The sequence below is a fragment of the Sinocyclocheilus anshuiensis genome, unplaced genomic scaffold (assembly GCF_001515605.1).
Source record: "Sinocyclocheilus anshuiensis isolate Anshui unplaced genomic scaffold, SAMN03320099.WGS_v1.1 scaffold2668, whole genome shotgun sequence".
In the NCBI taxonomy this organism is placed as follows: Eukaryota; Metazoa; Chordata; class Actinopteri; order Cypriniformes; family Cyprinidae; genus Sinocyclocheilus; species Sinocyclocheilus anshuiensis.
The window spans coordinates 66,453-80,669 of NW_015542734.1; the positions used below are offsets into that span (position 1 = coordinate 66,453).

Genomic DNA, 14,217 nt, shown 5'->3' on the forward strand with positions numbered 1-14,217 from the left:
AGAGGACAAAAACGTTCAGCCTCGACTCTTTATCGTCATTTGTGTTAAAATTTGCAAAGCGTACCAAATTGAACAAAACTATATAAATGCAAAATTTGAATTCATGAATATATAACGGTATCCACGGTATAGCAAAATCCATATCATGGAACAACATAATACCGGTAGTCACTTTCATACTCAAAAAAACTCTGTCAAAATGCATTGCAGAATAAAAAAACAGTATAAAACACAGCAAACGCACACAGAGGAAATCAGTCCGCAGGAGGATATAACAACACTTTCAGCCTGAACAGCACCATGTTTTCATGATACAGCACTAGCTGAAGTTTCAGTTACCTTTCAAATAAATAAAAAAAAGACTTGTGCTTTATTTTGATGGCACTCTTTTTGTTCTCTGTGTTTCTTAAGTATCTGATTTTTTTAATGACTAAAGTCGTAATGGTTCATTAAGAGAACATCTGAATGAATTGAACTGAATTACACAATTACTACAATTCAGGCAATTCAGATTCAAAAGAGTGATTCGTTGCCATCGCTCGTTCTGATTTTAAACAGACGACAAAAATGCATATTGAAATTTTCTCAGGTACAATGCTGTGTTTTAGTTCAGTTGGAGCACATGTGATACGTGACGGTTATAATCGAACAGCTGCAGGCTCCTCTGAACGAACACAGGTAGAGGAAAGATCTCACAATAAAATACAGCACAGTGATTTATCATCAATGACGATGTGCAATGTGGCTTTTGGAAAGATGTCCAGATTGTGTGAAATGGGCAGCATTACGTCTGAGTACTGACCTTGTGGAGGACGAGAGGACACTCCAGACCACACTTACACGTGCCATCGGTCAGCAGGTACGACTTCAGCTGCTCGAGACAGGACAGCACTGATCCACTCGGACTAAACACACACACCAAAGGATCACAATTACAGTAAAATAATGTTAGACCCTTTCTACACATAAATGCTGTGTATGCAGAACTACGTGAAATGGCATGCTGCCCACCGGAACACTCCAGAAGAGGTTCGTTAGCTTTGGGCAGGTAACTTGTCAGGATCAGAACCAACACAATGAACATATGATGTTGATCTAGAATGCATTTTTTCTCCCTACTTTTTTGCAGTGGCTCAGATTAAGCCATCGATATGAGAACAGGACCAAATCACAACGCGTCTTAGCGTTTTTGTGTCAGCTGCAGTTTCACCGAACCTCATAAATGATGCTGTCACATCGACGAAAATATATTTTTAATACAAATAATGCAAAATCGTGATTCACGGCTGTTAGGAAATGTGTATGGATGGTTAATTTCAGCAGGAATGAATGTGGACCCTGGCAATGCATGTTCAGACAGAGCAGGTCCATACCTGATATACAGGACCCCCGAGGCCGCCACCTTGCGCTGCCAGCCGATGGGCACCTGGGCGAGCTGACCTCTGCCCTCAGCACCCTCCCTCTCTTTTCCTCCATTCATTTTTCTGGATCAGTGCAAAACTGCTGGTGAGAGATCACACGCTCTTCTCTGTCCCGACACAATGTCTCATTCTGACGCTCAGAAGAGAGAAGACGAGCAAAACAGGACCGCAGCGAGACGCTCACAGCGCAGCCCAGAGAAAGGGCCGCATTACTTTGCCACTCGATGCAGACAGGAACTCCGCCGCTAGTGTCTGAGCAATCAAAGCCATGAGAAAAGAGTCTGAAAGCGCTTCTGATCTGGACATAAAAGCACCTCAAATAAACACATGGAAAGCGTTGCAGCTCCCAGCAGGCCGAGGGTCAGGCGTGGCGTGTTCACAGCAGACAGCGCACCTCACGATCTGCAGACGCACTGCTCATCATGGACCATTCAGATGCAGCTCTCGCAAACTCATGGTTCCTAAAGAGAAAAAGAGAATATTATAATCTGCCCACTTCTGGAAATACGGGAGTCGAGATCGCAGCTTTCGTCCACAAACGCCTCGAGTCATTAGTCTTCTTTACAGTCGCTCTGACGCAAACACGTGTCATTCACGGCAAACCCTTATTATACAAAAACTACAATACGCAGCTGCTCAACACATAATGCAGTAAATGCCATAAAGATGAAGATTTCACCCTAATGCTGCTGTAAGTCACACCCTCGAGACGTCAGAATGAAACTGCCAGGAACAAAGTGTCCTCTGGTCAAATGTTTAATTCTAACGTCTCATGAAAAAACAGTAAATCAAACTAGCATGCAGAATTACTTTAGCAGACATGCTAATAATCAATCAGTCATCAAATCATTCGCATAGAGAATACAGACACATCACACACAGGAGAACGATCTGCGTCCAGTGAGTCCAGTAAAGACACGAGGGGCTCTGAAGAACTCGACACACACACCATTTTTATCAAAATCAGAAATATTTGTCCTTTCCTGCAGAGATGCAAATCACCTGGTCTTTCTGGTTTCTCATTAAATTAATTGTAAATTAAAGGAAAGATAGACACTACAATAAACTTCAGTCACTGTTATTTACTTCATTAAGTATTTTATCGTATTGTTTTGATGTACTTTATACAGTGAATGACTCAATCAACCAAAGGAGAATCATCAAACGCTCTTCAGTCCATCACTGTACAGTGACCTGCACATATATATCCACTAAATAACATACAGGTGAGCCCTGATTGGTCAGCACTGCTCCATTTATAAAAGATGAAATCAGAGCATGCAGATGCTGCTCAGCAGACCTTTATAATGTGAACGCGTCAGCATGGGTTCATAACGCACTCTATATTTCAGCACGATTTCAAGAAAAGTCATGTTGAAATCATGGATGAATGAATGAATCTCATCTTGTAAACAGTGATTTTAATCAGAGCTCTTCTATTCTGAAGCACAAACATCAATAACTGAGACGTTGGGCATTCTGGGCTGGCTTAGGTGAGTGTATGAGATCTGAATTCACTCCAGAGCGCCAGCAGTGTGAACAGGTGTGAGTCCAGATCACTCAGACCTCACAGCTGGACTGACAGAGACAAGGCCGGACTATAAGAAGACCAGCAAAGACTGAGATCACTGTCACAGTGCTGCTGACTCACTACAGGACTGAATGCGCCGCGCACGCGTACACACACACACAAATACACACACACTCTCACTCACTCACTCACACACACACACACACACACACACACACACACAGACACACACTGCAAATGAATGACAAGAACACCAAACGTTACAGTGTGATCGCACACACAGGAGTCCAGGTGTTCTGCCCCGCCGTGACCTTAAAGAGGTCAGAGGTCATCGACTGCATTGTTTGCTGATAAAACAACATCAACACGACATCAGCTCACAAACCACTGCAACTATTCACAAGTGAAACGACAGCAGGAACAGCCTGATCACTTCATGAGTGATGTGTGTGTGTGTGTCTGTGTCTGTAAGTGAGTGTGAGTGAGTGAGTGAGTGTGTGTGTGTGAGAGAGTGTGTGTGTGTGTGTGTGAGAGTGTGTGTGTGTGTGTGTGTGTGTGCGCGTGTGTGAGAGTGTGTGCGCGTGTGTGTGCGCATGTGTGTGCGTGTGAGTGTGCGTGAGTCTGTGAGTGAGTGAGTGTGCGTGTGAGTGAGTGCGTGTGCGTGCGTGTGTGTGTGTGTGTGTGTGTGTGAGTGTGTGTGTGTGTGAGTGTGTGTGTGTGTGAGTGTGTGTGTGTGTGAGTGTGTGTGTGTGTGAGTGTGTGTGTGTGTGAGTGTGTGTGTGTGTGAGTGTGTGTGTGTGTGAGTGTGTGTGTGTGTGAGTGTGTGTGTGTGTGAGTGTGTGTGTGTGTGAGTGTGTGTGTGTGTGAGTGTGTGTGTGTGTGAGTGTGTGTGTGTGTGAGTGTGTGTGTGTGTGAGTGTGTGTGTGTGTGAGTGTGTGTGTGTGTGAGTGTGTGTGTGTGTGAGTGTGTGTGTGTGTGAGTGTGTGTGTGTGTGTCTGTGTGAGTGTGAGTCTGTGTCTGTGTGTGTGTGTGTCTGTGTGAGTGTGTCTGTGTGAGTGTGTCACACACTCCAGGTGCTGCCCACCTGTCAATAACATGACAGGATAAAAATGTCCCTTCATAAGATCATTCCCATCATGCCTGTCACATTGACCCGCTGGCTGGTAGTTATGGATCCTGTGTTAAGCTGCTGACCGATGTATTCTGACTGATTTATGAGTGACAGTCAAACCGACAGAACAATAATGTGAGTTTCTGATCTGATCACTCCAGAAGATGATTGATCAAACTGGTCAAACCGTAAGTGTCAGATAAATGTGCTGCTCACACTCGAGTGTTCGTGTGTATGGTGACAGACATCAGCTCTATCACGTTCACAATCACTCATTTCTGCATTTCATAACGCCAACACAAACCCAGAGCAGATAAACGAGCTGCTGATCCGCCGCTAAAGCGAGGCTCGGTTCGGTTCAGGATGAAGCTCTGGGCTCATTATGGCTGCGGGTGAATCCCAGCGCACGCACACACACACACACACACACACACACACACAGAGAGAGAGAGAGAGAGAGAGAGGGAGAGAGACACACACACACAGCTAACTGCTAACCTAAACAACACACGCGCAACAAACACACTCGGGCGCACACAAGCTCAGCACGTACCTGCTCGCGCGGGCCGGAACTCTCCTGCAGCGGATTCTCTCAGATGTGTCTCCGCGGCCGAAGCGCAGCAGCAGCGACTCGATCTACCTCATAACACCCGCCACACGCCGCATTTCTGTCGGCTGGAAGCTCCCGGGAGGATAATAACGGAGGACGCGTCCGCTCGGGTTTGTTTCGCAGCGACTCTGAGCGTTTAAAAATCAAAACAAAACGGCCAAAAGCATCAACACATCCGCTGCTCTTCTGCGCTCGGGATGGAAAGATGGAACTCCGCTGTGCGCATGCGCCCCTGACAGCGACCACAATGCACCGGGGCATGACGGGACACAGGTCGTGCAGCCGACAGAGTTCAGAAATATTTCATCAGAACGCGATTCATACGTGCAAATATTCAGCAGAAAACACCAAACGTCGCACATTAAGACAGAAATAGGGTTTATTTGAAAACGTCGCTGAATATAAAGAAGTTAATGTACAGCTGAGTCAATGTCCTTTTCATTTGTATTCCAGACATGATCAAATATGTACAGAAACGGTCAAATGCAAATAAATTAATAGCTAGTAAAAGTACTCTAGTGACTGCAGGAATAAGAACACAATGATCTCAGGTTCTGAATGAGCTTCTATAGACATGTGACTATAACAGTTTTAATTATTACATTAATACACCTTTATTACACTAATAGAAAATCATTTGTAAGAAGTTTTCAGAAACTTGCTGAAACAGAATGACTCAAAAAGAAGAACAAACGCATGTGCTTGCTTTCTACTTATTTATTTCTTGAAACAAAAACATCAGGAGGCGATGTAAAGTGTAATATAAAGTAAAGTGTAAAGTAAATTGTAATATAGCAGTAGAAAGTTCGAAATAAAAATACTCTCTGATCTCATGCTAAGAAACTAGTGGGTCACGATAAAGTCCAGCCTTTCTGCAATGTTAAGTGTTTATTCGTTTGGACGTTCAGTCTTTCTTTGTTGAAATCCTCGTTCAGATGCGCGGAGCACGAGCGCTCGGACCCTCCGTTCAGTGGGCGGGGCGATTGGGAGGATCTGCGTCTGCGCATGCGCGTCACACCGACAGAACAGTGATCATAGGAATACACGGGTCATGTAGCAGCGTTGAGAATCGATGCATATATCATTTTGAACTGTTCGCGGATCGTTGTCGTGAGCATCAGCCGCTCATGAAGGGCCTGATAGGACAGCTGAGATGCGCGACGCGCTGTTAACGCCCGCCAGACGCTTCCCGTGACGCGGGCGGAGATCTCGTCCACCAGCGCTTGTCGCGTAAAGAACGAGTGGACTGGACTCACACGAGAAATGTCGCCGTGGTCGCGTTCAGTTTTCATGGCAACTCTGGTAGCCCCGGTAACGCTCGCCATCAGCGCCTCCTAACGTTACACAGGTGAGCTCAGGTGAGTCTCTGTTTGACTGATGAGACGAGCGCAGGTGTGAGCTTCATGCAGGGCAGAGAGCAGATTCTGCAGCACTGGAGGGAGAAGTAAAGGTGAGTCTGAGCTGATGTTCACAGACTGAACAGATCTAGGGCTCCTGTCGTACTGGAAAATCTCAGATTTATGAGGCAGCAGCACAGCCTCAGTCACATCCATCAGATTTCAGTCTTGTGTTTGTTTCTTTGTGCAGACGGGACTGGCGTGCAGGTCAATCTCAGCAGCAGCACATGACACGCGTGCAGATGTTGGCTGTTGTCTGTGATCTGAATGAAGCGACGGTTTGTTCTCATGACACACAGTTCCTGAACTTGGCTCTGGTTCCTCCGCTGATCATCTTCATCTGGGCCCCGTTCCTCTGCTTCTGGAGACGGCTCTGGACTGGGAAAGGATCTCAGGAAAGGACAGGGCTGAATGATGCTCCTTCACATCTCTATTCTATACTCCTTCAGTCTGTTTCGGGTTTTCTCCAGTGTTTAAAACACTGTCCCGTTTGCAAAACATCCTGAGATTATTTGTGGCCAGTCTGTACTTGCTGCAGATGCAGTTTTCCTCTTTTTTTTAGTTTGCTGTTGTAAAAAAACTAAAGCCTTTTTTTTTTTTTTAAGAAATCAATCATATTTAATTCTTCCTGTTATGTTGGTATTGTTTGTTTCTGAGTCATTCACACAGTTCCTGGGATATGAATACAGTTATTGTGCTAATAAATGCATGTAGTGTATGTGTGTTTGACGGGTTATTCTCTCTGGAAGTATGGCAGGTTTAGCCTTCACAATTAACTATGAATGATCACTGAGAGTTTTCTTAAGTTAAGTGTTTGCTGAAATCTGCTCACGTGCCACATTTCTGTAGCTGTTTGACTTTGTATTTGATGCTTAGTTTTTGCCTGCAAGCTACCTTATAAACACATCTATGCCAACCTGTTTTGCGTTTGTTTTAATACTAGTATTTCCCATATACTTGAGCATAAAGCAGCTAATTCTTGTTTCAAACATATATTTTTCTACTTTTAGTAATCTATTTTCATCCATCTTAAGGCACTTTTTTTCGATTTGCACGCTACAGCAATTCCAGTGGGATGAAAATATTTAAAATGTATTTAATTGGTTGGTGCTTTTTTAGCAAACTGTAAATATCTTGAATATCTTCATAATTTTTTCTTAATTCAAATGAATGAATCACCTACAGATATGGGAGAAATATTACTGTAGTCTGTATTTACTGTAAATTATATGTTAACAGAATAAAACCATGTTAAAAATAACTTCCAGGCATTTGTTTCAGATTATTTAATGGGTTGGACTTTAGAATATAACAGACAGTTGTCATGAACTAAACTGAGCGCAACACTTATTTAACTTTAGTACTGTTAATTGTGTAACAGTAATGATTATTGTTGATGAGTAATGTGAAATGATCACTTACTGTAAGGTTCGTGATCAGTTTATTAACGAATCATATATGCATATGAAGTGTTGTCTAAATCTGACAGTCGGATAGAGGTTTCCAAATCCTGCAGTGCTGTCCTTTTTCCAACTTTCTCACTCAAGCAACATCCATGAACTTTAGTTATTTAACTTTATTTTATTTAAAGGAGCCGTTCACACGAGCGAAGCAGCTGATTCTGAACGCGGAGTCTGAAATGAAGCCATGTTCTCAAAAATAACAATCAGACTCACAGGCTTACTAATCAATAACAACTAGTATGATTATTATTATGCCACTGGTTAAGATATTTAGAAACAACTATCCGACTGTCTGTCAGACTCAGGCAACAGTAGGCTATAAAATGCAGATTAATCATCGCTTTCTCATCCTTTGTGCGCATGCGCCCTGCATCCCTCATCACGGTGACGTCACGCAGCTTCATTCCGTCATAATGTTGTTCGGTTCCGCGGATGAGCGCAGATCAGCGTGATTACAGCGACGAGAACGCGACAAAATCAACGGAATCCGAGATCTGTGACATCAACATTTGCTATGGAGTTAAAGAAAGCCATTTCTGAAAGCGAAGGGATGAAGAAAACCTACGGCGCGCTGCAGGAGACAAACCGGAGCAGAGACAAAGGTGACAGACCGATATCTTACTAGTCTTATGATCGCATATGGGTTCACTCTTATTATCAGACGTGATATTAGGCCGTATATGATTTCAGTTGTTATCACACATGCTATTATTGTCAATGCGATATTAGTCTTATTATTAGATATGATTGCAGTGTTGTTATCAGACGCGATACTGATGTTATCAGATATGATTCAGCTGTGCTCTCGTGTTTTTGAGGCTCATCAGTGTATTTATTTAAGTGACCCTTTCATTTAAAGCATGCTTGTGTGTTTCTTCAGCTCTTTTCACATGTTCACTGCTTTATTTAACCTGTCCACTGACAATGTCCAGCTGTGGACAGAACACGATTTATTTATTTATTTTGACATTTTTATGATACAACATATGTTAATGTTTAATAGCATCCTGTGGTGGAAATGACATGTTAACTGGAGTCTTATCCTGTCAGTTATAATACATTGAAGTATTGAAACAGCTTTCAATACTGGTTTTTAATTCTTTCAGCCGTTAAATTATATTCCTATTCTTTTATTACTAATTTTAGTAATAATTAAGTCAAGCTTTGATCTGTCTGTCTTGGATAGTAATTACATTTATTAAACCAAGAATTATACCAGCAGGTGAACTTGTGCAACATTTTGTAATAAAATGATTTTTGATGTGCTTCTTCAAACAACCCATGCCTCACATTTCATCTCAAGCGCTTCAGTAACGCTGTTGCTGTTCTGGTAAAATTAATACTAAAAACTTTTAGTGGCATTAATGGAAATATTGCCCTTTATGGTGGTATTAAATAAACATTTTGAGACAGAGAGAAAACATTTCACAATAAATTATCAGTTTTGTAGAACAAGGCTTCTCAGCTCAGAGTTTAGTTCCAAACCTGATCAAACTCAGCTGACTTCAGCTTTCTAGTAATCGGGAAGATCTTTAAAGTGTCCAGGATAGTTTTAATGTGACTGAAAGTCCAGGGAACATGAAACAGAGCCACAGATGCTGAATAAACAGAAGAGTCCAGGAGGCAGATGGAGCGGAGAGCACGAAGGGTCAGGATCAATGAGGAGCAGCAGAAGACCACCACAGTGCAGCCGGGCCAGAGAGCACAGAGAGAGCTGTAGCAGACAAACATCAGCAAGCACAGCTGATGATGGACAGACCTCCAAGACCACCAGAGACCGGGACCGGCCCGGCTGTGAGTTCTGTGGACCAGGCTCCGACCTCTTCCACTGGGAAGCTTTGCTGAAGAGTTCGTTCCCTCGAGGACGTCACTGCAAAGTTGGGTTTGAGTCCAGAGCAGTAAAGAATGATCAGAGAATTGGAAGTGTGTGTGATAGGAGAAACTCACGAATGTGGTCCTCGAGGGAACGATCATCCTGGCAGAGAAAGACGATAGATCATGTGCAGCCAGTTGTTCTGTAACACGGGAAGCAAAGGATGGCAGCAGGAGATGTGGGATTTTTAATAAGAAGAGCAAAACAAGGACCAGGTAACACAGGCAACCGGAACACGTACAGATGACCAACAAACATGGGAAACACAAGGGTTAATCATTCAGACAGACTAACGAGATAACAAGAATCATTAATAAAGCTACAAAGGACTACAAAACCCAACACAGGAAACCAAGAAACAAGAACTACAACATAAAAGTCCAAACAAACAGAGAACATGTAATAGTGACCTTTATATAACAAAAAAGAAGTTCAGCCTCTGAGACACTAAAGTGCCTGAAGTTGGAGAAACACCCGCTGTGTGTCTGACCAATCACAGCACAGAGTTCAGCTTTACATTACAGCGCTTTTATTTTGCCTTTACAGAACTATTTAACCCAGTCGTTTTATTTCCACGTACCCTTCAGTTGACACAACTGATATTATCATGCAAGCAGTAACAATATTATTTCTACAGTATCAAGACATACTCTTTTACCAAATTAATTTTTCCAATTTTGTTCCACCTCGATATTATTTTCTTTTTTTTAACATAACATTTGTACATGGATGCATACATCTGTGACTCTGTTGAGCTGACGAAGAAAAAGACAGTCGGATGTTTCTGTTACTGGATGTATTACTGAATTTTAGAATGTCATATCGCTGTCTGAATGAAAATTATCCCAAAATAGAGGAAGTGATTGACTGTTTAGAATTCATAATCAATGGTTCCTAATGTCAATGACCTCTGACCTCTTTAAGATCATAGCGGGTCAGATCAGAATATATTGTGTCATAATCAGCTTTATAATAGCCACAAGAAAGATGAACAGAATTACTAAATATCTCCACCTGTGTGAACCTGAGCAGAACTGACTTCATACATGCAATAAAAAACACCAAAACACTGATTCACACACACTGAGACTCGATGAAGACACGTGATAACACACACACACTCACACTCTCACACACACACACTTTACTGCATGTGTTCAGAATGAAACGCTGAGATTCTCCTCAATTTTCCTCTTTAAAATTCATAGTTCTGGAATGGCGGAATCTGAGCGACTGGTTTTCTTTCATGTTCTTCTCAGGATGGATGATATTCAGCTCTGCAAAGACATTATGAAGCTGAAGCAGGAGCTGAGGAAAATAGTGGCAGTCCCAGGTGACTGACACACACACACACACACACACACACACACTCTCTCTCTCTCTCTCTCTTGCACATTTTAAAGATTTTTTTTTTTCAATTCAGTTATACATTTTTATTTCATAATGTAAGCAGAGATACAATTGCTCAAAACTTTAAAGCCATGATAAAATCTGGTATGGTAGCTGTCAGCAACAGTGTTAGCATCTGTCATTCATGTTAACGTCTAACCAACAACCAAGTTATTAGATAGATATTACTATGGATTCAAGACAACAGATATTCAGGCAGCAGAAGACAAAAATCTGACTTTCAAAATCTGTTTTTGATTAAATAACTGCCCTCAGTCACCTCTACTACACTCTAACTGGTAGCTGAATCATAAAGACCAAAAATATTAAAATTTTCTGTTGAACAACATGTATTTAAAATGCAAATAAATAAGGAAAAACGAGATGATGTGTAGAACTTGAAAGCAGAAACTGGGACTGAATGACAGGCACTATTATTCTGCAAAAAATCTTTAGGTGTATCTGTGCGGATCTACTAATTACTAGGCCAGTTCTTATTATATGGTCAAAATATCTTCTTCAAAACAGCCTATATCTCCTCATAATACCCTAATCCTAATATCTCATTTCCAGCCCAAGTGCTTTCAGCCTCCAGCGTAACTTTTTAGAGAGTCCCTAATCGGACTTCATTGCAACTCAACACTTCACTCCGATCCCTCACTGCTTAACTGAGCAGGAGGCTATGACCTACTTCCATGAGTAAGAGATTTTTCTCTGCCAGAGCCCCAAGCCATGTGTGTACACACACACACACACACACACACACACACACACACACTCTCTCTCTCTCTTACACAGACAGACACACACACACACGTGAATGCAGGCTTGCCGTCATGTAACAGTTTAGACAAATTCAACTAAAGTGAATGCGAAACATTGTGCGTTTTCATCAACTACATAGATTACATGTCATTATATGAAACCAAAGAAAATCCACCTCAGCATGAACCATTCAGTAACTGATAAGCACATATTCATTTGTAATAAAAATAGTTCAGTGGAAACCCAGCCAACGAGAGGCGAGTGAGCGGCCAAAGGATGGAGTGAGGCTTATATGACCTGAGACACTGCTGCGTTACGTCTCAGATTGGATTCATGTGTTTTCATCTAACGCACAGATGCAGAGAAGACTAAGAAACATCGTCAGAGAGAAGAGAAGTTAATCCAGGAGATTCATCAGCTGGTGCAGAAGAGAGATTTCCTGGTGGATGATGCTGAGGTCGAGCGTCTGAGGTGAAAGAGATGACATTTGTCATCAAATTGACTTTATGAAAGTTTCTGTGAGATTTCTCTGGTTGTCTCTGTCTATCAGGGAGCAGGAGGAAGATAAAGAGATGGCTGAGTTCCTCCAACAGAAGCTCAGCGTTACACAGAGTAAGAGTTTTCACAGCCGTCTCTCACGTGCATGTTTCTTATTCCTCTATGGGAGAGATCTGTGCTGTTTCTGTCACACGACTCATGACACGACAGGCGGTGCACACTGCGTCACGTTTGGGCTGTTGCTAGGTAACATGCATGAAGTGCACACAGTAAACACTGAACAAAGTGATGAAACTAAATGTATATTTGAGCTCAGAACAGAAAAAAGTCCCAGTGACTGTAACTCTGTAGTCTCTCTCTTCAGTCTTGTTCTGATTTTCATACTGGCTCGTTCACATAGCAGCACATCATCTGATTGGTTTCCTGACAACCATTGGACTTTTTTGTTTTTTTTGGAGGTCAGTGGCAAACGGGTTAAAGTTGAGATGATTTTATGTTACAACGCAGCGGCGGTTTCTCTCCGCAGGAGCTCCGAAGCCCAGAACGACTGAACCTCCAGCCAACAAACCCTCCATCAGCAAGAGCAGCGCGGCCCTCATTAAGGACTGCTGCGGAGCCACTCAGTGCGTCATCATGTGAAGATCTCGAGATTCCCCAAAGCAAATCATACCTGAATTTGATGAATATAAGTCTGTTGACTGAGCATTAGAAAGACATTCAGCTCCTCTGTGATTCTGCAGCATGTCAGTGACTCAGGAGGAGCTCAGGAGCCCGAAACATCCACACAAAACACAAAACCCAGCTCAGAGAGAAGAGTTTGTTTATTCTTCAGCCTAACGATACGAGTCACGAAGAATCGCTCACACCACAACAGAATCACATCAAACAGAATCTTAGTTAGGAAATGTTAAATAACACTGTTGTGAGTTTTTAAACACGTGTCACAATCCTGTGGATGTTAGAGGCTCATCAGTTTACAGACACTTCATCTTAGACATCACGAGCCTTTGTAAAAATCTGTCACTCCGTAATTATGACTGAATTCCTCATATTTCATGGACAGTTCACCAAATATTCCCCTAAAAGGTCTGAAAATGATTCTGGGGTTTGGGGTTTTGTTACTCTTTTTCTGTTCATGAACACAGAAGTGGATCAACACAACCATGTCAGTGATAAATGTGCATAAACATGCAAACTATGTTTGGAGTTATGTTATGTTTATTTGACAAAAAAAGTAGTGAATACACTCTATTCGTCAAAGATAACACAAAGTTTAAAACAAAACTTATTTCCATTGTGGTCCTTGATGTAAAGCACAAACTTCACTCCTGGTAACAGGTTCACTGGCACTGCATTATAAATACAACAATTACAATAAAATTCCACATTTACAAAAATTTACAGTCACAATTAACCACATACGTAATACAAATTCATCAACAAAACAACCTACCTAGTTATAGCATTTCTTTGCCTTTTGAAATGTAGTGGTATTTAAACAGGCCTGATGATCAGAAATAATTAGACATAAATTGAATCTGAATGAAGCAGAACATCAGCAAATAAAGTATCTTCCTGCAGTCTGTCTCTGCTTTATTCAGTGTTTTGAAAGCTGCCGTTCTGATCAGTTTTCCAGCACAGATGCATCATTTATACAGTGCTGTGAAAGTGTGTTTGATTTTCTATATCTTCGCTTTTTTACACACTGAATGTCACCAGTTCTTCAAACAAAACTTATGAATGCACCAAAGTGACTAATCTGTCACCAGGGGCATGAAAATCTCCTTTATTAATGAAAGGTTATAAATGATCTAAAGCTTATTTGTTGAAAACTATGAAAGAAACATTTTTATTTAACTGTTGTTTAACATTTTAATTGAGTTTATCATCAAGTGAATACATATTACTGTCAGACAGTCACATGACTGAAAGATTCTGGGGCGCAGAACAGAAAAAGACAACATGAAAGCATTAAAATGAGGACAGCAATGTCCAAGTGAACAAACAGAGATTGGCAAGCTTAACCTATCATTTTTGTCATTGTAAGTCATGAAATCAATCAACATTTAACGTTGCTGCTTGAGAAGTGAAAGTGATTAACATTATAATATCAGTTCATTTCCGAGTATCTCGGTTTCTCAAAAAAAAAAAAAAAGTTG

The 14,217-nt window shown here is 41.7% G+C and overlaps 2 protein-coding genes across 3 annotated transcripts in view; one reads left to right on the forward strand and one right to left on the reverse strand.

Moving 5' to 3' along the window:
* The window catches only part of mbd5 (methyl-CpG binding domain protein 5), a 16,735-nt gene extending 11,825 nt beyond the window's left edge, over nucleotides 1–4,910 (reverse strand). Inside the window, exons 1-3 of one of the 2 annotated variants that reach the window (XM_016494271.1) lie at nucleotides 4,617–4,910; nucleotides 1,374–1,882; nucleotides 803–905 (exon numbers count right to left, since the gene is read on the reverse strand). In XM_016494271.1, the coding sequence (XP_016349757.1) occupies nucleotides 803–905; nucleotides 1,374–1,480 (210 nt within the window). In that variant the 5' untranslated portion in view covers nucleotides 1,481–1,882; nucleotides 4,617–4,910. Of the gene's footprint in view, nucleotides 1–802; nucleotides 1,177–1,373; nucleotides 1,883–4,616 lie in introns of those variants that run through there. The other variant, XM_016494270.1, reaches the window with a different exon arrangement.
* A 4,281-nt stretch (nucleotides 4,911–9,191) lies between these two features.
* LOC107694567 (uncharacterized protein C16orf45 homolog) lies at nucleotides 9,192–13,643 on the forward strand. Its single transcript, XM_016494264.1, has 5 exons — nucleotides 9,192–9,415; nucleotides 10,615–10,739; nucleotides 11,917–12,031; nucleotides 12,111–12,172; nucleotides 12,585–13,643. The coding sequence occupies exons 1-5, from the start codon at nucleotides 9,192–9,194 to the stop codon at nucleotides 12,695–12,697; spliced, it is 639 nt and encodes a 212-aa protein (XP_016349750.1). The 3' UTR covers nucleotides 12,698–13,643.
* Nucleotides 13,644–14,217: the final 574 nt, after the last annotated feature.

Coding starts and splice junctions, on each gene's coding strand:
- LOC107694567 (XM_016494264.1), top strand. CDS start 9,192: ATGAGGAGCAGCAGAAGACCACCACAGTGCAGCCGGGCCAGAGAGCAC. Junction 10,740..11,916: donor GAAAATAGTGGCAGTCCCAG/GTGACTGACACA, acceptor TCTAACGCACAG/ATGCAGAGAAGACTAAGAAA. Junction 12,173..12,584: donor GAAGCTCAGCGTTACACAGA/GTAAGAGTTTTC, acceptor TTCTCTCCGCAG/GAGCTCCGAAGCCCAGAACG.